The sequence below is a fragment of the Suricata suricatta genome, chromosome 8, assembly GCF_006229205.1.
Source record: "Suricata suricatta isolate VVHF042 chromosome 8, meerkat_22Aug2017_6uvM2_HiC, whole genome shotgun sequence".
Lineage (NCBI taxonomy): Eukaryota > Metazoa > Chordata > Mammalia > Carnivora > Herpestidae > Suricata > Suricata suricatta.
This window is the reverse complement of record NC_043707.1, coordinates 118,091,559-118,112,894: the sequence shown is the minus strand read 5'-3', so window position 1 is coordinate 118,112,894 and position 21,336 is coordinate 118,091,559. Positions and strand designations below refer to the sequence as shown.

Below are 21,336 nucleotides of genomic sequence, written 5' to 3'. Positions count from 1 at the left end.
AGCAAAGCTGTTGCCAAACTTGGCATGACACTCATATACATAGAAGAACTTGATTTTTTCATTCAGTCAGAGGTTACCCCTGCCCACCAAGGGTCAGGCTAGTGATGAAGAAAGATTACGGTTGGTTGCTGGTTGGTTGAGTAGTCTTTCTACCCAACGTTGGGCTTGAACTCACAGCCCCTAGGTCAAGGGTCCCATACTCTACCATTGAGTCAGCAAGCACCCTGGAGAGAGATACTTTAAGATACAGAAAAACCAGTGGTGCTCCGGGAGCATATAGGAACTGCTGTCCCCTTCAGCGAGGAAACAGGTGGACACCTGGAAAGAAATCATGACCCAAAGGGCAGGCAGAAGTTTGACAACTTAGTAGTGAAATAGTTTACTTAGAAATACAGGTGCACAGAATGGGTAGTGGGAGGTCACCTGGAGCCTATGTGTCAAGGTAAGAGATCCACAGGGCAGTAGGAACCACTAAAGGTATTTAAATAGGACACTGGGAAGATCCACAAGGAAGGCATAAGGTAAGGAAACCAGGGAGCTAGGCATAGGCCAGTTGAGGCCCAAAATCAGATGGCTGGACACTGATCCCTGCTATTCAAGGCTGTCTGCCACAGGCAGCATCAGTTGCGTCGACCTACCTCTGAGTTTTTTTTATTTTGCACATTCCTTGAGAAGACCACGTTCTGCATACAGTTCTGAAGAACAGGCTGGTTTCTTAGACACCCCCGTTCACCCTGCCAAGCCTAGATGCAAAAGTTGAGGCTCCTATACGGGGGTGGGGGGCTGGAGCATCCTATTGCGGCTTCACCAGCACCCTGTTCTCTCTGGAGCCTGGGTTGGTCTGGCACAAAAGATGGTATGTGAATGCCCAACTAATAAATGGCAGAGACACCTCAAGTCCCTTTCCTCCAGGCTTCCATGAACAGATGTGTCCCCACTGGCTGTGACAGTCCTCTCAGAGCCTCTGCCTATTCTAATCAGGGTCCAAAAGGGCTGACACTTTTCTGTGCTGGCCACAATGGGTCCTGTCAAAGATCCTTTGGAAGAAGTTTTCTCCCCTACTCATGTGCTCACTTGCTTGCTCTCAAAAAACAAAAGATTAAAGAAATTATTTGGAAGAAGTCAGAGGAGGCTGCCCCAACTCTTGAAGCCCACAAAGCATCTCTGAGAGTAGTTCAGTGTAGGGTGCTCCCAGACCTGCCACCATTTTCCTGGAGGAGCCCTGGTGCTCCTCTCTAGCAACCGGAGAACAGTGGCTTCCCAGTTGTCCTCTCTTTTTTAATTTGTAACATATTTATTTTTGAGAGACAGACAGAGCATGAGCAGGGAGGGGCAGAGAGAGAGGGAGAACAGAATCCGAAGCAGGCTCCAGACCCTGAGCTGTCAACACAGAGCCCAAAGTGGGGCTTGAGCCATGAGCCACGAGTCATGAGATCATGACCTGAGCTGAAGTCAGACATTTGACCGACTGGCTCACCCAGGTATCCCTCCCATTGTTCTCTCTGCCTGTGCAAACCCCTCTCAATAACCTCTGGTTAGTGAAAAAGTCCTGAATTGATGTGTCCCCTTCTGAGACAGCCTAGGTGTTAGAAGAGCCTAGGATAGAGCCCTTGAGCTGAACGGATTAGGTGCAGGAAAGGATTGGTAGGGGAAGGTGGACAATGGCGCTCTGCTCATTGCCCTGGGGCAGTTATTTGACACTGCAGGGCAGCCGGGCCAAGGATAAGCCTGTCTGTTGCATCAGATGGTTCTCTGGGGACCAAAGGTAGGAGCCTCTGCCAGGTCTTTAAATAGCTGCCCCATTGATCTGGCTTCCCAGGCCATTTGAGCAGCAAGCAGCGCTGGGTCCGCCCGCATGTGGTTCTCAGGTTTCCCTCCTGGGGGCTGGGGTCAAGTGCCAGGTAATCGCATGGATTTTCCTTCTGACCACTGCTTACCAGTGAGGAGTGTCTGGGTATTGTGGAGTGAGTGGTATTGCCCTCAACTATAGTTATAGTTGGCTTTCAGCACATGGGATGATGACAGTGACTTCCTGCAGGATTGTTACAAGGATCAAATGCGATGGACCTGGACTCAATAGAGGGTTGTCTTCTTTTGCAGTTTCTTCCTGATGCCGATGCTTATAGGCTTATGTATCTATATCTTGTAAGCTTATATATATTTTACATGCGTATGTCCATTTTCTCCCTGTCTGCCCCCCCCCCCCCCGCATCCATATCCCTCCACTCTGGCCTTCTGACAAAGCCAGCACCATTTTGTAAGGGACTGTAGCTTCTCCCAAAAACTGATGGGAAAGTGAGATGTTTAGATTACCATCACAAAACGAACACAGTCACCTTAGTTCAGGTGGGCAGATAAGATCCAGTGAGAGAGGCAGCCTGGAACTAGTATAGGCTCCTTCCATCTTACCCCAAGCACTAAAAAAGGTCACTTTCTCTTTAAATGCAAATTACGTCCTGCAAGCCCCGCTTCCACAAGCTTAGTTCCCTAAGAGGGGAGCGCTAAGGGCAGGCGGAGGGAAGCACGCCGAAGCCTCACTCCAGACCCCAAACCACCAGGTCAGTTGCCCGCTTCTGGGCTGTGGGGGGATCCGGAACCTCGCGGGTCTGATGCTCCATTTCGGATCCTGGCTCCCCAGCTGAGCGATCCATTTGGCACATGGCTTTGCAGACTGAGCTAGAAAATAGATCCCAGGGGGGCCCCAGCCATTCCTGGGAAGCAGGGGCTCCGGCTTCAGTTCTTCTATCGTGTCTTTAATTGGGCCAAGCTTCAGCAACGCTGAAGGCAGAGGACGTGTTCCTATCTCTTCTCCACCACACACACCCCACCTCGGGACCAACCAGCCAGGTGCCAATTTCAATTCTTATGCCCCCGGTGCCACCACCATCCTAGAGTGCAGACCCAGGCTTGGTGGCTGCAGCCCGGAGTGAGCAGCTTCGGGAAAGCCCCTGTAAAGCGGCCCCCCCCCCCTCCCCGGGCCTCCATCAGACCTCATCAGACCTGAGAATTAGGGGGTGGAGCTGGACTGGAAGCTGAGCAGTACCAGCCACAGGCGCAGCCATTGTTGGAGACTGAGACAGCCAGCAGCCCGGCCACCCACCCCACCCTGGCCGCAGCTGAGGCAGAGCAGGGCCTTGCTGACTGGGGAGGGCGAAGCAGCAAGACGCCTGTCCCAGAGAACTTCTGGGAGTTGCCTGATGTTTGGTGGGCAGAAGAGGAGGGATGCCAGCCTAGAAGTAGGGGAGCCCACAGTGAGCTCCGTCTCGCCGGCTGTGGCTTCTCCCTCCGTCCCCCACCGAGGTCTTCCCAGGTGCCCCCACCCACATCTTGGTCACCTCTCTTGCTGACAGGGTTTGTCAGCATCTGCCTGGACAGTTGATTAAATAGAAGGTCAAGTTAAGACACCCCTAATCCTCATCTGGCCTCCCCTGCTGGCTCACATCCACCCAGTACCTCCCTTCTCCCCCGCCCCTTTTCTCTGCCAGCTCCTCTCCCTCAGCTCCTGGTTCAGGAAATCCCAGCAGCAGAGGGAGAACAGTGTCTGGTCCAGCCCTTTCACGCAGAGCTCAGGTTCTCTGCTAGGGCTGGAGGGCAGGCTGGGGACCTGGGGTGGGCCATGGAAGGTCCTTCACATATGCACCCAAGACCCCAGCAGTGAGGCGCTGGCATCTGGCCCTGCCCATACAGAGAAGGGGACAGAGGTCCCAGCTGTTATGAGGGGACAGTTAGAAGGTCCCAGGGCCCTTCCTTTGCAGCTCTAGGTTGCTGGGTGAAGTGATGACTTCTTAGCCTCTCCTTGGCTCAGCGGGACCTGCGGCTCAGCCAGCATCCAATGGAGGACAAAAAGAAGAAAAGGAGTCCCAAGCCCTGCCTGACGCAGCCAGCCCAGGCCCCGGGCACACTACGAAGGGTCCCTGTGCCCAGCAGCCACAGCGGCTCCTTAGCCCTGGGACTCCCTCATCTGCCGTCCCCCAAGCAGCGAGCCAAGTTCAAGAGGTGGGTACAGAAGAAAAGCAGGGTGAGGAGGGAGGAACCCCTACTCAAGGCCTGTGGGAAGGAAGTAAAGCCAGCCTTAGCCTAGTTACTTAGCAATGATTGGTGCCTTCCCTTGCACTGAGATGCCTCCGACCCAGTCCTTGCCCTCAGTGTCGGGAAAAGACTAGATGGGTCACTGGGATCCCACACTGTGCTGGTGCCCTCAACAGGGAGTGGGCAAGGGCTGTCAGAAAGTGCGGGGCTGTAGGGCACACACACCGGACAGAGACCATGTCTAAGCTGAAGGGCTTGCCTGACATAAGCATGGAAGAAATATATTCTTTGGAACATTCCCAGAATCACAGGTGGTTGGTGGCCCTGGAGTGTCATGGAGTGGGAGATGGTAAGGGGATGCTCAGGTGTTTAATTTGAATTTTCTGCTAAATTCTTCTTCATGATGGGGAATTTGCATCATCCTGCTCTAGATGTGTCCTTGTTTGTTTCCCACTAAACACAAGGTGTCTTTCTTCCATTACTGTGCCTCCCTGTGGCTTTGCACACCACTTGCCCAAGAGAGATGGGTAGGGATGGCCACAGTAGGGTGACACGGAAGCTCAGGGCTAGAACCAGAACACTAGGGAATGCAACAGAAGAGAAAGGGTGGGTAAGGGAGGACAGGCTAGGAAGGGTCCTTCAGTGCTATCCTGGAGACAAAGGAAAATTCAAAACAGTGTTGAAATAGAAGAGGAGTGCAGAAAGACATTTTTTCAGAGAGGTAAGATGGCTCTGGTGGCAATAAGGAGTAACTATCCCCAGTGAGGACAAGTTCACCCAGGGTCATGGGAGGAATGAGGGCAGGGCTCAGACAAGAACCCAAAGCCGCCTTCCAGGCATGGTTCTGGCTATGAGTGTCATCTGCAGAGAAAGACTTCTTTTGACCTCTTCTGCCTACCTCTCTTCACCCACCCCCTTCCCTTACCCATCCTAGTACCAGGATAGAACAGAAGAACAAACATCCCTTTCTGTCCGGGAGTAGATAGGAAGTCCAATTAGTGCATAGACAGATGGCACAAAAGTTCTTCAGGTCCCAGGCCGCCCCCACCCTGTGACCGTGGTCCATGCTCACCCCACCCAGGGTAGGCAAGGAGAAATGCCGCCCGGTGCTGGCCGGAAGTGGAGGTGGCTCTGCAGGCACCCCACTGCAGCACTCGTTTCTGACCGAGGGGACAGACGTCTATGAGATGGAGGGGGGACTGTTGAACCTGCTCAATGATTTTCACTCAGGCAGGCTGCAGGCCTTTGGTGAGTCCCATGGGCTGGGCTGAGAGGGTGGGGAGCAGAGGCTGGGGCGGGGCTGGAGGGCCTGGTCTCTGGGTGGTGGCCAGGGCCAGGGTCCCAAGCTGCTCCCAGGGCTCAGACAGGTGTTGTCCAGGGAAGGAATGCTCCTTTGAGCAGTTGGAGCACGTGCGGGAGATGCAGGAGAAGCTGGCCCGGCTGCACTTCAGCCTTGATGTGTGCGGGGAAGAGGAGGAGGAGGAGGAGGAAGAGGACGGGGTCACTGAGGGACTGCCTGAGGAGCAGAAGAAGACAATGGCTGACCGCAACCTGGACCAGCTGCTTAGCAATGTGGGTCAGGGCTGGGTGCTTTGGTTCTTGGACTTTAGAGGGTGGGTGGGGTACATGTTCCTAAGACTAGTTCTCGGCCCGGGGGGTGGGAGGATGTGAAAAGCTGGGGGTGCATGGAGCCTCAAGCCCCACTAGAAGATGGCTGGCAAAGCATCTGGGTTTGGGTTGCTACCTCTCCTGACACAAACCTCCCTTTCTCTCTGTTGACAGCTAGAAGACCTCAGTAACTCTATGTATCCTTTTTAGGGGACCTTGCAGCAGTGTATGTGTGTCCCCACCTCCCACAGAAGAAATCAGTTCTCTTCTCTCCACCACCTTCTAGGAGTATTTACAATATAACCAACATCTCTCCTTTCAGTCCTACTGAATTAGCCACAAACTGCCCCCATGCAGATTTCTCCGGAATATCAGGAGAAAAGTAGTTGCAGAGAATGTGATGTATCTACTTATGAAAATCTTTGCAAATGAGGCCTCTGGCTGGCTCAGTCGGTAGAGCATGCGCCTCTTGATCTCAGGAACATGAGATCAAGCCCTATGTTGGGCTTAGAGCCTACCTAAAACACAACAAACAAACAAAACCAGAATATCTTTGCAAGGACTTTACTGACACCAATCCATGGCAAAACTTGTCTGATGTCTTTCTACTTTTTCAACATTTAACAATTATTTTTACGGATTTAGACGATCATCGCGTCTAGTCTCAGCTAGAAATAGTGCAGGTGCACGATCTAGATCAAAAGAGAAGGGGGGAAGCCACCTACCAAGAAGGGCAGGTGTGGACTGCAACCTGAGGTCCCTCGTCCCTGACCCTTTGTGCAGTTGAGGAAACTAAGCCTGTTCGGGATGGGGAGACAGGACTGGAAAGACTGGGCTCCAAGCATCGCAATCCTTGACTGGCACAGACAGAAGTTGCACCTGGCCGAGAATGCCGAGCCTGAGGAGCAGTCAGCTGTGTAGGTGGCGGCCCGGGTCCAGCCTGCCTCTCTCATCCCTTCAAACTGTGACTTTTTCGAACTCGTTCGGGTATTCCGCGGCCCCCCAGGTGCTATGGGGGAGGGGGGCGCTGGATGAAATTAAACCAGAAAGAAAGACACCGGTTCCGTGTGTTTCCTCTCCTCCTTGCGCCTCTACTGGGGTACCCGGCCTCCGCAGAGACACCATTGCGCGATACACTGGTTTGGGCGGAGCCGCTCGGGGGCTGGAATTCCCAGCGAAGTTCTGGGAATTGGAGTTGGAGTTGGAGGCTGTCGCCCGGAAGCCAGCCGCCGCCGCGGCCGGAGGAGCACGGTTGCCGTGGAGACGACGGGGGCGGGGCCTGCGCGCGGCGCGGACTAGTGACGCACGGCGCAGGCGCCCGTTAGGCGGTCGCTCAGTGGGCGCCAGGATGGAGCGGGAGCGGTTGGTTCGGGCGGTGTCGGTGCTGCAGGTGCGGAGCGGGCTGGGAGTGCATGATTCCCACCGCGGGGTCGCGGACTGGGGTCTTGGAACGCGATGAGGCTTCGACGTTCTGTCACCTACCCTCGTGCCCGAGTCCGGAGCTACCGACCCACCCCCACCGCCCTGACGAATGCTGGGACCCACAGACCCCCACCGGCCTTCCACTCCCACCACACGTTCCTGCGGGATCCAGGAAGTGGCGGGAAGGGTCTCAAATCGAAGAGGGGGATCCAGTCTAGCATCCTCCCTTGAACCTCTGGAGACTGTCCTGACGCACAGCGTCACCTATCCTTTTCCCACGGCCAGGTCTCCTCTTAGAGTCCCTGGGATGAGCTCTCAAGAGAATCCCCCAGGATACCCCCACTCTGAAAGTGATAAGCGCTTTCTTTCCCCTTATTCTCCACACCAGGCCTGCGTCCGGGGCTTTTTGGTCCGACGCCACATCCAGAGACTGCGAGAGGAGTATGAGGCGGTTGTAGGAGAAATCGAGGGTGATCTGGGCACGCTTCAGTGGACCAAGGGCTGGATTCCCAGGCCCCAGTTTCTCCCAAAGGTAGTACACATGCCAGTGGAAGAAGTTGGGAGGGGTGTCGGGGGTGGAGAAGGGACCGGGGCAGGGGATTCAAGGAAACGGTACAATCCACCCTTCCTACTGACAAGTTTTTCTCAACGGAAGAACTAGTAGACTCCATTCCTCGCATCCCAATCCTTAGTCTGTACTGCCTTACTTGCCAAATCGTGGCACCCAGATATTTGGAAGGGTTAGCTGGGGGCATTCTCTCTTACTTCTGATTCCTCAGAAAGCAAAATCCCATCGGACCTGTAAACCCCAAGAGAGGGCACCAAATCCAGAACAGCAACAGCGGGACTGCTTTTCACGTAAAGAACTTGAGAGAGAAGCTGTCTTGGGGGAGATGATGCTGAAGCAATCAGGAGAGAGCTCAGCAGACTCAGGAAGTCTTCCCTTCAGAGGTGACAACAGTCCCCGGCCTGAGGACGAGCACAGCAGGCAAGCCAGGAATCCCAGCCAAGAGGAGACCAGAGACATGTCAGGGATGGAGAACCCAGGTACCTCTCTGCCCAGACTGAGGGCAAACCCCCGATGCTCTCTGGGCCTTCGCTTTCCCATCTGAAACGTCAGAGGCTTGAGCTAGATAAGCTGCATCTCTCTCCTTCCTGATGCCTGGTTAAGGGCAACGTAGGGGCGGGAGGCGGGGGGAGGGTCAGAGCCAAACGGTAGGCCAGTGCCCAGTGTATATACCCCTAAAAGCCTTCTCCCTTTTCTCTCCCTCCTTCACAGAAGGTGTAGGTCCAGGACTGCCCCACGGCCAGACGCTCCAGGAGCTCCAGCACCACCACAGCCACTTGGCCATGGAACTGCTGTGGATACAACAGGCCATCAATAGCCGTAAGGAGGTAGCCACTAGCCTGGAGCCTTTTCTGCACATTTAGGGCCAAGGGAAGGGCTTAGGGAAAAGCCTCCTGCTCTGCTCAGGCAGTCCTGTGTGTACAGTGTCTTTTCTCTTCCCCAACAGTACCTAATTCTCAAACAGACACTGACATCCCCAGAGGCGAGCCAGATGAGAGACGAGCCCAGCCTGTGCCCAGACCACAGGGCCCAGACCTGTGACAGGGCTGGGTCCCAGACAAGCCTGCCACCAAAAGACAAGTCCTACAGAGACAGGACCACTGAAGGGCCAGACCATGTGGATAACGCCTGCTGGAGGCTGAAGTCACAGCCCCACAAGTGCCTGGAAAGCCTGGCCACTACAGCCAAAACCACGGCTGGGGTCAAGTGCAGGGATCTGTGGAGTAGGAGGGCTGGATCACAGCTCTCCACGCCATCCGATAACCAGGCCTCAGAGGCCAGGCTCACTGGAGAGCCACGCCGTGGAGGACCACCCTTCGGAGGGCCCAGCCTGCGGCTGACGAGAGTCCTGGAGGACCAGATCCCCCAAGGCCTTAAACCTAGGGGCTGCTGTTCTGCAAAAGCTAGGATGCAGGTCGCCACACACTGTGATGACCAAGATGTTGAGGATAAGTCTCCCAGAAAGCCAGAACGCAAAGAACCTAAATGCCAAAGAGCCAGGCCCCGAGAGTTGGACCTCTCAGAGGACCGTAGTGGCATCTGGGATGAGACCTGGGCAGAGCCTGGTGGCCAGGACCTCTGGAAGACTAAACCACCCAAGGGCCAGATCCCTAGTGAGAAAAGCTCCTGGGAGAGAATCTCCAGTGAACCTAACCATGAACAGTGGAAAAACCAGAGGCCTGTACCATGGTGACTGAGACCACCTAAGAAACTGTCTTTGGCAGAGTCTGCCCACACAGGAGAGGACCACTGGATGGACAAGCCATGGAAAACAGGACCATCAGGCTAGACCCTGGGGAGCCAGGGCCTTACCCTTGCTCCCTGGTACTAGCTGTACCTCCTGCCCTTGGCCATTGGTGGCTATGGGACCAAGAGAAGCTGGAGCAAAGAGCTGGGTGCCCGTAGAGGGAGGGGAGGACGAAGGACACTCTTTCATCCTCTGCCTGTGGCTTACTCCAAATTTAGGGGCAGGGAGTTACCTGGGGTAAGCGGGGAGCCTGGTGACGAATAAAGGATTTTCTTGGATTCTGCACCTGTCGGTATTCATCTTCTGCCTCTGTGTAGGACAGTCACTGGGCCCACCTGTTCCTTTCTTGCTGGCATGGGGCATCTTCCCCAGGGCTGGCCAGGAACCACAGTCCAGGGCCAGACAGGCCATCCTTACGAACAGTCCCCAAAGCTGATCCACCTTTGAGCTCAGCCCTTGGGCTACAGAGTGGCAGAGAGCCTCTGAGAGCGTGTCCCCCTATCCAGTATGGGGACATCTGGGTTTCAGTGCAGTCTCTGCCACTGCCTCTCTCACTGAGCCCCCTGGTCTCCCCTTTCCGTATAGCGATCAGATCCACCCTACTCTCGTGAGGCCCCACCGAGGGCAGGCTGGGTGAGGCCCTGGGCACAGACAGATGCTCCTGCACAGTCTCTCTCCACCTTCCTGGGTGAGGGTGCAGGGCTCCACCTCTGATTGGCACTGCTCCCAGCCTGCCTTAGTTGCCTGGCAACAGCCCTGCGTCTCTTGCCGAGGACACACTATGGCCGGTGGTGGCAATCCAGCAGCCAAGAGGATAGTGGTGTACCGGAATGGAGACCCCTTCTCCCCAGGCCACCAGCTGGTGGTGAGTCAACGCCGCTTTCCCACCCTGGAGGCCTTCCTCTGCGAGGTGACATCAGCTGTGCAGGCCCCAGTGGCTGTGCGGGCCCTCTATACGCCTTGTCACGGACACCCCGTCACGGACCTGGCGGACCTGCAGAATGGAGGGCAGTATGTGGCTGCTGGCTTGGAAAGATTCCGGAAGCCACAGTGAGTGGGCTGGGGTTGCTGAGGGCCACGGGAGGGAGGCAACCACAAGAGCAGTAGCACGTGTTCGGGACTTAGTTTATACCTGCTGGCACTTGACATTTCTCTTCTGGAATATGGCAGCCCCAGGCGGGACGCGGTCCTATTCCTGTTCATTATTTTTTTTAATGTTTATTTTAGGGGAGGGACAGAGAGAGGGAGACACAGGATCTGAAACAGGCTCTGAGCTCGAACCCACAAACCCTGAGCTCATGACCTGAGCCAAAGTTGGATGCTTAACCGACTGAGCCACCCAGGCGCCCTCTATCCCTGTTCTTTAGAAGAAAGTCAAGGACACCTGCCTACAGTACACAACAAATGGTGGAGCCGTGGCTTCAGGTGAAGTCTGATGTTTGTACCCATCACAGTCAGGACCAGAACATTCTCCTGTGGGTGGAGCCCCCTTTTGCAAAGGCTCTAGATTGGATTCCACCACCACCGCCACCAAACACTTAAATGCATCTAGGACTTCCTCCTTGCTCTGAAGAGGCCTCCTGTGTTCCCCACTGTGCCCAGGGGCCCTCCCTGTGCAGGATGGGGCCATGCCTTCCAGGATGGGGAGAGAATCTGAGTGTCTGAGTTTCCAGATGCTCCTGAGCTGTTTGTGGTAGCACACGGAGCCAGGGGTGGGAAGCCGTACACACTTAGCACCTGGGCCCTCTCACCTGGTACTTCTGTGTTATTTTAGGTGAGTACTTAACTTTCAGTCTTCTAGAAAATGAGCCAAAACCTCATGAATGAGAAAACATCTGAGATAGAGTCAGATGCTTAACGAACTAGTTTTTCTTGACCTTTAATCTTAATGGTTTGTGTCTGAGACCCCAGTCTGAATGGTCAGCCTGATGCAGGGCCCTGAGGCAGGGTCAAGGGCCCGCAGGTGTCTGGACCAAGGTATCCTGAGACTGTCCCAGTGGGAATGGATACCTGGTAAGCTGAGCCCCAGACCGTCACTCTGGCAGCTGGCAGGATGTTGAGGTTCTGGGCTCCTGAGATGACCTGTGACCCATCTGTCTTTTCAGCTGTTTACCCCCCGGAATGAAGGCTCCAGGTGGAAAGAGCAGCAGCCAATCAGTGAGTGTCAGGGGGTGGGGCTGTCTTCTAGCCCTGTCTTCTCATCCCTCTTGGGATTGTTACCAGTTTGGTCTGGGAAGTCAGGGGCCCTGGAAGTAGGGACTGCCAGTCCCATGGGGGGGGGGTACGCTCCATACCCTCTCTGGAGCCGGCTGCTACCCTTCCTAGGGTGCAGGATTTCAAGACGCTATCCTTTGCCCCTTTCCCAGCCTCTCCCTTTACCTCCAGGTTGTGGTCCCCAAAGGAAAGAGGAAGCTGTGAAACACATGGGGGCAAGGGAATGGTTGGAGTGTGACTTCCGGGAGGCAGACGCTCCCTTTAGTGAAAGGTCTGACCAGTCCCATCCCTCCCTACCTTCTCCTTCATCCATCCTTCCCACCACCGACCGACTCATTCCTAACCCAAGGCCTCAACTCCCTCCTGATCTGGGGGCCTGACTTGGGTTTCAGGGTCCTCCTGTGACTCACCACCTGTGTGATGGGACCCGTGGACCACGACCACCTGCAGGTTCCCTCTGCTATATCCAGTGAGTGCTGGTGTTGGGAGCAGGAGCATAGATTTTGTTTCAGTAAGCCCACGAAGATGTGGGTGGGATTGTTCCAGAAGCCCCTGGTCTCCGGTGAGGATATAAAAATCCCAACATGCCTGATGGGTGAAGATGGACCAATGTTCTTAGACCATCTTCTAGCCCTGTGCTTTCCTTCTTCCTCTCGTACATGGGGAGTTCTGGGGACCCTTCTTCTTACCAGGCTGTTCTTTGCCCCAGTGTGTTCAGGAATGGGGACCTGCTAAGTCCCCCAGTTAGCCTGAAGCTGTCCCAGGCTGCCAGCGAGGACTGGAAAACAGTGTTGAAGCTCCTGACTGAGAAGGCCAAACTACAGACCGGACCTGTGTGCAAGTGAGTATGGGGACCAGGGAGACCCACAAGTCCCTCAAGGGCGTCTCCCTACCGATTTCGGCTGTCACAAGGCCAAAGAAAAGCCTATTTCCCACAATGGGACTTCCTTCTATGCTGAGCCCTTGGAGCCAGGGCAGAGCCTAGGTGACTGGCCCAGATGTCCAGAGGGCAAGTGGCCCCAGGGTACTTTGGAATAGCTGTACCCACCCCATCACAGTCTGCTGAATATGAACAGGCACCTTGTCCACCGGCCCTTAGTCACCTACCTCTCTCTCCCAGACTCTGCACCCTGGAAGGGCTCCCGCTGTCAGCAAGAGAGGCTCTGGTGAATGGCCATTACTATGTGGCTGTGGGAGAGGAGGAGTTCAAGGCCCTTCCCTATCTGGAGCTGCTGGTGCCTAGCCCCTCACTGCCCAGGGGCTGCTGGTATGTACGTGTGAGGTGGCAGATAGCAGGCTTGGGCAGCGGGAAGCCACCCTTATTCCATGTCCTTCTCTACCTACTCTAAACCTTTTCTTTTTTTGTTGCAGGCACCCTCCCGACCCAAAGTCTAGGCCTCACAGGCAGTGGGTAGGTGATGGGGGAGGCCATGGGAGGCAGGAAAGAAGAGGGGTGACTGGCTGACCTCTCCCCCAGCTCAGGCTCTCTCACCACACCTCCCTGCGTCACAATGACCTTGTGAAATCATTCCCGTTTCCTAGTGGAGACACTGAAGTTCAAAGGAGTGAACTCATTTGTTCAGGATGACATAGTGATTGAGTGGCAGGGGCCAGGCCAGAACCTGGGCTAAAAGACAGCTCTGCTAGATTCTATGAAGATCTTTAGACTGAGTCGCTGGTCCTAATGCCTTCCTGGCAGCTTGGATGCCAAGAGAGAAACTGGCATATCTGGCATATCCAAAGGAGCTTATCTGCTGCCCAGCTGACCCCAGACCGGAGCCCTCCCAAAAGAGGAGTCAGTGAGCACTGCAGGGTCGGGGAACAGGAGGTTCGGGGGACACAGCCTGGCTTCACTGGGGCTCTTGAGAGCCAGGCACCAGCTGTTCTGTCCCTGGATAAGGCAACCTGATGGGAAGAGGGAGCCGGGAGGGAGCATGCAGGCTACGAAGAGGGACGGCATCTCTCCCAAGCTCCCGGAGACACCAAGGGCATTCAAGTGCGGCCTGGCAGGAGAGAGGACAAGAGCCACCAGCACCCAGAGCCCAAGCCCAGTATTCCCTCTACAGGCCCATGGCCAAGAGGCACAGACAACCCAGGCCTCTCCAAAGGCGCTGAGCCAAAGTGAGCCATCTGCTTTTTATGCCAGACGCCAGCAGACCATTCAGCCAAGAAGCCGGCTCCCCACACTCTCATTTCCATCAGGTGAGGGGACCCTGGGCCCCTCTCACCACCCTCTGACAGTGACACAAGATGGCCCCTGGTGTTGTGGGAGAGGTCTATGGCGGCAGAATGCCTGGGTACAGAGCCGGCCTTGACTTCAGCACAGATCTTTCCTGTCCCCCAATGTGCATACGCAGTCCCTGGCCTCTTCGTAGGGATCTGCTAATGTGAAAAGAGGTGCAGGGAAACCCAAAACTCTGAAACTTCGGAGGGGGGGGGTTGTTGAAAGGGATGGGTGCCAAAGGCCTGCCTGGGAGCTATGCTGTCATCCTCTGAGGTAGGGGGAGGGGCTGGGAGAGGAGGTCAAGGGAAAGGTGGCTTCTGAGCCGGGGCATCAGCCCGCACTGGGTCCTTCATCAGGAGTCCGGGGAGTGTATGGAGCTCCCGGCCCTCGGAAGGAAACAGCAGGGGCCCAGGAAGTGCCAGACGATGAAGCCCCCTGCTCCGAGGAACCCCTGGATCAGGTGTGCTGGGGTGGCAAGCAGTGCGTTGGTTCGGCAGTTCTGGGCTGGACTGGCAGCCCCGGGAGCAGTTTCCCCTTGGGGCTGTACACGGATCGAACCCTCCCGACCTCCTACCTTGTTAAATGAGCAGCAGACCCAAATTTCTAAAATCTTCCTTTCCTGGGGTCAGAAACTTCAGCTGAGGGCCGGAGGAGACAAGGGATGCTGATGGCTCTATTCTCTGCGGCCTTCTGCCCCCTCCAGAGGGCAGCCCAGGGCTGGGAAAGCAGCCTGGGACCGGGGCGGTGGGCTCAGCCTCAGCCATCTCTGCCGGCATCTCCAGCAGGGGAACCGGGGCAGCCACTCTGCCAACACCGTTCATCCTTGCCTCCAGCAGCCTGTTCCAGGGGACCCAGCGCCCCACCTGGCCTCAAAGGATACCCTGTAGCCCCCTCAGTCCTGCCCCACTCTTCTGCTCCTAAACCCACATCCCAGTCATACTTGCCTTCTGAGCAGAGCAGCCCTGGCCAGAGAGAAGAGGAGCCAGGCCAACCTTGAGGGAGAGGCTACCAACTTGGGAGCAGGTCTGTCACAATAAAAGAATGCATACTAGCCTTCGACTGTTCAGTGTGGGTTTATTTGGGGCTACGCCTCCCCAGGTGCTGCGCACATGGCCGGAGTGAGGCGGTGGTGGGCCCACAGGAGGCCGGCTGGCTGAGAGGGGCAGGCAGGTGAGGATTTCTACCCACCTCATGGCGGGGGACAGGCAAGGCTATGAGCCTGCTCATCTCCTCTACACCTGCCATTCATACCCTCAGCTCCCCCCTCAGCCAGCGGAGACCGCCCAACAGCCCTTGAGGCCTCCTGTTTGCATTTCTGGCTCCGATTGCAGCTGGCCATCTCCATGTAGTCCACGGAGCCTGCTGCTGTGACAGGCTGGATCAGGCCACAGTGACAGTGGCTGGGCTGGGGGCCTGACATGAAATCATGAAGCGGGCTGCTTGGGCAGAAAGGTCGCTGGGGGAGTGTAAAGTCTCCTGTGCTAAATCCTAGCAGTTGAACAGATCTTGGAAATTCTGAAACCCTTTCGCCCCAGTCCTCTTGGGCAATCCACCACGAGGTAGCTCTTAGCCCCCTAAGAGAAGGGGACGCGGAGGCTCAGAGAGGGAGGTGCTAGGTCCGTCTGCTCACCAGCTGCACCTCATGCTGGGGGCTTCCTGGAGACAGAAGGCTGCAGGGTGGCATGGGCCCGCTCATAGGGCAGACAGTTGCCCCTGGGTCTTGCTCACGGAGCTTGTGACGCAGAGTGTAATTCCTGCCACGGTGAGCACCATGCCTGTGAATGCTCCTGGGAGAGGAGGCAGAAATCAGGGGCCTGAGGCCAGCCATGCTAAGAGGAGCTGGTGCAGGGTTGAGTGGCCAGCTCAGATGGGGTCTGTCCCCAGAATGCCCAGGGGAGGGAAACTCTGATGGCTCTAAGGAAGAGCTACAGAGGGGGCGCCTGGGTGGCTCAGTAGCTTAAGCCTCCAACTTCGGCTCAGGTCATGATCTAATGTTCGTGGGTTCGAGTCCTGTGTCGGGCTCTGTGCTGACAGCTCAGAGCCTTGAGCCTGCTTCAGATTCTGTGTCTCCCTGTCTCTCTGCCCTCCCCGTCTCATGCTCTGTCTCTGTCTCAAAAATAAAATTTAAAAACATTAAAAGAAAAAAAAAGGCAGAGCTGCAGAGGAAAGGGGCAGGATTTCCCTTTCCCTGCCCTTGGGAGATGGTTCTGGGAAAGGACTAACCAGGAGTGGCAAGGCCCCAAGCTTCTGCACCTGCCAGCAGTTTAACTTACCTTTTCCACCAATATCTTCTCCAAGGATCTTCCCAACAATCAGTGTGAAGATGATGGCCAGGGAGTTACTGACGGGTACAGCCAGGGTCAGATCTGAGTGAGGAGAATGAAAAAAATCTCTGAGATGCCAAAAAATGCCTTTCTAGGCACAAAACACAGTTTATTAAGACAGCCTGTTTAAAAAAGAAAAAGGAAAAAAAAGGTATCTCTTCCCAGATGAAATGAGGGCAAAGCTCAAGATTCAAGCCAGGTTTTCTGACTCGAAATTCAGTGCTCCCTCAATTCCAGCACGAAGGCCTGAACTAAATGGTGGTCTGGGACCACCCAGCTCTGCTGATAAGGATGAGGTCTTTGTCCTCAGGGTGCTTCGGAGATCTCAGGGATATCGGGACAGGCAGGCCACAAAGCCCAGAGGATGCAGTAGGATGAATGCAAAAATACAGCCACCACTTAGTGCAAATTGTGTGCTGGGCGCTTTGTATAAATATCTTACAACAACCCTGCAGGAAGAGCACTGTCATTTTGCATAAAGGAAACAAAAGCTCAGAGAGGACACATAAATTGAGGCCAAGTGAGAATTTTATTTATTTGTTTGTTTGTTTATTTATTTATTTTTAGTCTCTTTATTTTTTGAGAGAGAGAGAGAGAGCGCGTGCGTGCCTGAGCAGGGGAGGGGCAGAGAAGATCCTAAGTAGGCTCCGCACTGCCTGCGCAGAGCCAGATGCGGGGGCTTGAACTCACGAACTGTGAGATCATGACCTAAGCTGAGATCAAGAGTCAGAGGCTTAACAGGCGGTGCCACCCACGCACCCCTATCTTAGAAGTTACACTTAAGGGGCACCTAGGTGGCTCAGTAGGTTAGGCGTCTGACTATGGCCCAGGTCATGATCTTGTGGTTCATTGGTTCAAGCCCTGCGTTGGGCTCTGTGCTGACAGTTCAGAGCCTGAAGCCTGCTTCAGACTGTGTCTCCCACTTTCTCTGCTCCTTCCCTGCTCATGTTCTGTCATTTTCTCAGAAATAAACATTAAAAAAAAAGTTACACTTAAGACTTTATAAGAACATAGGGGCACCTGGCTGGCTCAGTTGGTACAGCATGTGACTCTTGATATCAGGGTTGTGAGTTCAAGCCCCACGTTTGGCATAACACTTAATTTAAAACATAAAAAAAAAAACTTGTTAAGAGGAAAGACCTGGGGTGCCTGGGTGGCTCAGCCGGTTGAGTGGTCTACTTTGGCTCAGGTCATAATCTCAGAGTCCATAGGTTCGAGCCCTGTGTGGGGCTCTGTGCTGACAGTTCAGAGCCTGGAGCCTGCTTCAGATTCTGTGTCTCCTCCATATGTGCGCCCCCCCCCCCGTTCACTGTCTGTCTGTCTCTCTCTCTCTCAAAATAAAAAAATAAAGACATTAAAAAAATTATTTTAAAAAGAGGACCTCCTGTTAAGTGTGCTTACTACAGGAGCATACAAAAAAAAAGTTTAAATCGGAAACTGAGCTGCTTATGATGACAAGACTAATCACTGCCAAGCCAGGTGCTCACGCTGGCTCCTCGGTCCACTCATTCCTTCCCAGCATTCCCAGCCCCACCTGCTGCAGGAAGAGGAGGAACCGTCCTGCTTCGCATCCCAAGAACCCCCACCATGGATGACATTCCCCGTCCATGAAATTGACCCAACTACCTACTCAGAGCTGCTTCCTGGGGCTCACACACCTTCCGTGGAGTGCCATGGCTGCTAACGACTGGGCTGTGACAGGAGATGGGGAAGGGAAGCAGCATGGGGCTGTGGAAGAGCAAGGGCACTGGAGTCAGGCCGACCTTGGTCTCCCTGGGCTGCCTTGGTTACGTCCCTGTCCCCTGTGGCCTCCAAGTACAACAGTGATAACAAGGTGACAACATCTCCGCACCACAGAGCTGCGGTGAGATGAGACAGGATAATGTGTCTAGCGGCTGGCTGAAGATAGACATCCTTGATAAAGTGACCACTGTTGTTGATTCTAGAACAGGCGGATGCTAAAGGATGGACGTAGAGCAGGAGATGAGACCCTAACGTTGCCATTTGCTCAAAACTGTAGTCAGCTGGCATTCCTGGGCAGCAGAGCGCAGCAGAGTCTTCCAAACTTTCTTTTATTTATTTTTCAAACTTAAAAAAAAAATTTTTTTTTAATGTTTTATTTATTTTTGATACAGAGAGAGACACAGCATGAGAGGGGAAGGGGCAGAGAGAGAAGGACACAGAACCGGAAGCAGGCTCCAGGCTCTGAGCTGTCAGCACAGAGCCTGACGCGGGGCTCGAACCCACGAACCGGGAGACCGTGATCTGAGCCAAAGTTGGACCAACGAACTTAACCAACTGAGCTACCCAGGTTCCCCAACAATAAAGTATTTTTTAAAGATTTAAAAAAATTTTTTTACTTATTTTTAAGAGAGAGAGAGAGAGCGAGCGAGCAAGCGAGCACATGCACCCAGATGGGGGAGGGGTAGAGAGAGAGGGAGACACAGAATCCGAAGTAGGCCCCAGGCTCGGAGCTGTCAGCACAGAGTCTGACGAGGTATTCAACCCATGAACTAAGGCGAAGTCAGGCATTCAACCTACTGAGTCACCCAGGTGCCCTAAGTATCTTTTAATTAAAATATGTGCATTGTTGTTGTAGACATGCTATTGCATACGTTATAGGCTACAGAATAGTATAAACACACCTTTTATTTTTAATTTTATTCTTAAGTAAACTCTACACTCAAACTCATGACCCTGAGGGACACCTGGGTGGCTCAGTCGGTTAAGCATCCGACCTCGGCTCAGGTCATGATCTCACAGTTTGAGGGGTTCAAGCCCCATGCTGGGCTCTGTGTAGACGGCTCAGAGCCTGGAGCCTGCTTTGGATTCTGTTGTCTCCTTCTCTCTCTGTCCCTCCCCTGCTTATGCTCTGTCTCTCTCTATATCAAAAACAAAAAACAAAGAACTCACGACCCTGAGATCAACAGTTGTGTGTTCCACCAACTGAGCCAGCGGACGTCCCCAGACATAACTTTTCTATGCACTAGGAAGCAAAAACATTCATTTGACTTGTTCTGCGTTATTTTATTGTGGTCGTCTGAAACCAAACCTGCAACATCTCTGAGGCATGGCTATAAAATGTGTAAAACTAGTCTAGTATCTGATGCAGTGGAGGACAGTCATCAGTTAGTGGGAGAAGGACATTTATATTTATTGAGCTCCTACTGTGAGAACCAGGTACTCTGCTAGATGCTTCTCATACACTGAATTTAATTCTCTCAATGGCAGGAAGACCAACCTATGAAACCAACACTCAATTTAGAGACTTGCACAGGGTCGGGCAGGTAGCAGACAGCGGAAGCAAGAGTGTCAAGGCCAGCCATTCCCACAGCAAAATGAACCTTCCCTCTTCCTCTACTGTTGCGTGTGACTGCCAGGCTTCAAATCAACCTAAATGGCTAGCAGCAACTCATATCAGCCCACTTTGCCCCGACTGCTCAGAGAAGAACCAAAGAGGGAACCAGAGCCAGTGGGCTCTCCCTCACTGCTGGAAACAAGGTGTTTCAGGCACCTCCCCAAGTGACTCTTCTGGGCGGCCTCCACCACTGAGCGGAGCAATTCTAAGTCAGAAACCCACCTGTTGAGGCCAAGGTGAGGTAGTAGAGAAGGGAGCCACACTGGTTGAGGAAAAAGGGCATCAAGTACTGGAAACAAGAAATCTGCAGTCAGTGTGACGCATGAACAGCATTGCCTTCTTTAAGCTTCTAGATATGCCTTCCCTTGGGAGGAGGGGTAGCTATAAGGGCCCAGAGAGTGTTTCAGAGTCCTCTGAAAAGGACCCTTCCAGGGCAGACAGCACGTTACTGACTGAACTCCATGCCTTTGCCTTGAATGCCCCTCCCTCAGCCATGCCCCGGAATGCCAATGTCACTCCCTCCAAAAAGCATTCCCCCAGGCTCCTAGCTCCAGCCTCCCTCCTGTGAACTCAAGATGCACTTAAGCTGTACCTCCTTCGTAGCCCTTAAGCCTGAGAGGTGGTGTGTCTGTGTCTTGTCTTTCCCATTAGCTGAGACTCTGAGCTCAGAGGTAGTTTTGATCCTCCCACCAATTTAAGCCCCAAGTCCTCTCTTGGAAAGGTCTGTTAAAGAGATTACCATAACATAATATTAGTAACAGCAGTAACTAGTACTAGTACACTAGTTGTGTACTAGTTAAGTGCTTTATACGTATCACTTCACTGAATCCTCACGACTGCCCTATAAGACAGTTGCCATTTATCATTCCCATTTTACAGATGATGAAACTGAGGCTCAAGGAGGACAGTTATCTCATCCAAGAGCTTCCAGTGAGTAAGCTGGTGGGGAGCAGATTCTGACTCAGACTTGTTTGACTCCAGAGACCAAATTTTTTGGCAGCTCTGCATGAGAAAGGAGCCATTCAGACGCACCTCAGTGTTCAAGAAGAGGGTCTTCATCTCCTGCAGCAACTGCCGGGCCCAGGTCCGCTCATGAACTTGCTGCAGGCGGGAGGAGGCCCGCTTCAGCAGCGGCTGTGTGCCACCCCACAGGGCGGCCACCAGCACCAGAGCCAGCACCTGCCCTGGATGAAGACGCGAGTGACCCTCACCCCCACCAAACTGCCGCCCGCGGGGCCCAGCCCTGCTCCCCTCCTCAGCCAGCAGATGCCACATCTCTCCTTCGCCCTCCGACGCCCCGGGTGAGACTGGTGGGGTAGGATAGGCCCCTGGAGGCCGAGGTACGGATCCAGGAATCTGGAGTTTGGGGGTGGGCAGTGGTCAAGGTCAACTGGTGGAGGTAGAGCAGGAAATGAACTCAGGGCACGGTTCGGGAAGCCCCTAGAGGGGCGGGGCCGCCTACCCACCTAAAGATGCCGCCATGGCAACGCCGCTCCCGGCCACTTCCGGGAGCGAAGGGGCGGAGACCCACAATCCGGAAGTGGCGCCAAAGCCCCTTCCGGTCCTACTCACATTGCTGCTTTCCTCGCGTTGACGCCGGCATGGTGAGTTCCCCTGAGTTGGGGTGTTAGCGTGGGGTCTTTGGGGGTCTGGAGCTGGGGCAGGGGCCGATATTTGGCTCTGACACTCCCGTCCTGTCCCCACAGAAGCCGATCCTGCTGCAGGGCCATGAGCGGTCCATTACGCAGATTAAGTACAACCGCGAGGGAGACCTCCTCTTCACGGTGGCCAAGGACCCTGTGAGCGGCGGCAGAGGGCGGGCCGGCGGGACCTTGCAGCTGG

At 54.4% G+C, this 21,336-nt stretch overlaps 4 protein-coding genes across 11 annotated transcripts in view; 3 read left to right on the top strand and 1 right to left on the bottom strand.

The window, feature by feature from the left end:
• Nucleotides 1-2,468: 2,468 nt before the first annotated feature.
• CCDC28B (coiled-coil domain containing 28B) lies at nucleotides 2,469-9,659 on the top strand. 2 transcript variants are annotated; one of them, XM_029947566.1, is made up of 10 exons: nucleotides 2,469-2,558; nucleotides 3,756-3,996; nucleotides 5,111-5,277; nucleotides 5,408-5,601; nucleotides 5,816-5,834; nucleotides 6,504-7,027; nucleotides 7,448-7,591; nucleotides 7,839-8,106; nucleotides 8,339-8,454; nucleotides 8,574-9,659. In XM_029947566.1, exons 2-10 carry the CDS (start codon nucleotides 3,833-3,835, stop codon nucleotides 9,318-9,320), a joined length of 2,343 nt encoding a protein of 780 aa, XP_029803426.1. In that variant the 5' UTR covers nucleotides 2,469-2,558; nucleotides 3,756-3,832; the 3' UTR covers nucleotides 9,321-9,659. The 2 variants fall into 2 exon arrangements, with proteins under 2 accessions (XP_029803426.1, XP_029803427.1); XM_029947567.1 differs by lacking the exons at nucleotides 7,448-7,591; nucleotides 7,839-8,106; nucleotides 8,339-8,454; nucleotides 8,574-9,659 and having other exon boundaries at nucleotides 5,812-5,834; nucleotides 6,504-6,653.
• On the bottom strand, nucleotides 6,186-21,011 carry TMEM234 (transmembrane protein 234). 3 transcript variants are annotated; one of them, XM_029947578.1, is made up of 5 exons: nucleotides 20,961-21,011; nucleotides 20,527-20,678; nucleotides 19,717-19,783; nucleotides 16,086-16,178; nucleotides 14,870-15,599 (listed from the first exon to the last, which is right to left on the bottom strand). In XM_029947578.1, exons 1-5 carry the CDS (start codon nucleotides 20,974-20,976, stop codon nucleotides 15,505-15,507), a joined length of 423 nt encoding a protein of 140 aa, XP_029803438.1. In that variant the 5' UTR covers nucleotides 20,977-21,011; the 3' UTR covers nucleotides 14,870-15,504. The 3 variants fall into 3 exon arrangements, with proteins under 3 accessions (XP_029803439.1, XP_029803438.1, XP_029803437.1); XM_029947579.1 differs by lacking the exons at nucleotides 14,870-15,599; nucleotides 20,961-21,011 and adding an exon at nucleotides 6,186-10,368 and having other exon boundaries at nucleotides 20,527-20,954; XM_029947577.1 differs by lacking the exon at nucleotides 20,961-21,011 and having other exon boundaries at nucleotides 20,527-20,954.
• On the top strand, nucleotides 10,143-14,865 carry DCDC2B (doublecortin domain containing 2B). Of its 5 annotated transcripts, none has more exons than XM_029947574.1 (9): nucleotides 10,143-10,424; nucleotides 11,480-11,531; nucleotides 11,981-12,057; nucleotides 12,298-12,429; nucleotides 12,709-12,855; nucleotides 12,960-12,999; nucleotides 13,655-13,790; nucleotides 14,169-14,272; nucleotides 14,649-14,789. In XM_029947574.1, exons 1-9 carry the CDS (start codon nucleotides 10,156-10,158, stop codon nucleotides 14,697-14,699), a joined length of 1,008 nt encoding a protein of 335 aa, XP_029803434.1. In that variant the 5' UTR covers nucleotides 10,143-10,155; the 3' UTR covers nucleotides 14,700-14,789. The 5 variants fall into 5 exon arrangements, with proteins under 5 accessions (XP_029803434.1, XP_029803433.1, XP_029803432.1 ...); XM_029947573.1 differs by having other exon boundaries at nucleotides 14,646-14,789; XM_029947576.1 differs by lacking the exon at nucleotides 14,169-14,272 and adding an exon at nucleotides 10,742-10,799 and having other exon boundaries at nucleotides 10,284-10,424; nucleotides 14,646-14,865.
• EIF3I (eukaryotic translation initiation factor 3 subunit I) overlaps nucleotides 20,952-21,336 on the top strand; it is an 8,514-nt gene continuing 8,129 nt past the window's right edge. Inside the window, exons 1-2 of the mRNA XM_029947570.1 lie at nucleotides 20,952-21,098; nucleotides 21,201-21,293. Coding sequence (XP_029803430.1) covers nucleotides 20,967-21,098; nucleotides 21,201-21,293 — 225 coding nt within the window. The 5' untranslated portion in view covers nucleotides 20,952-20,966. The remainder of the gene's footprint in view (nucleotides 21,099-21,200; nucleotides 21,294-21,336) is intronic.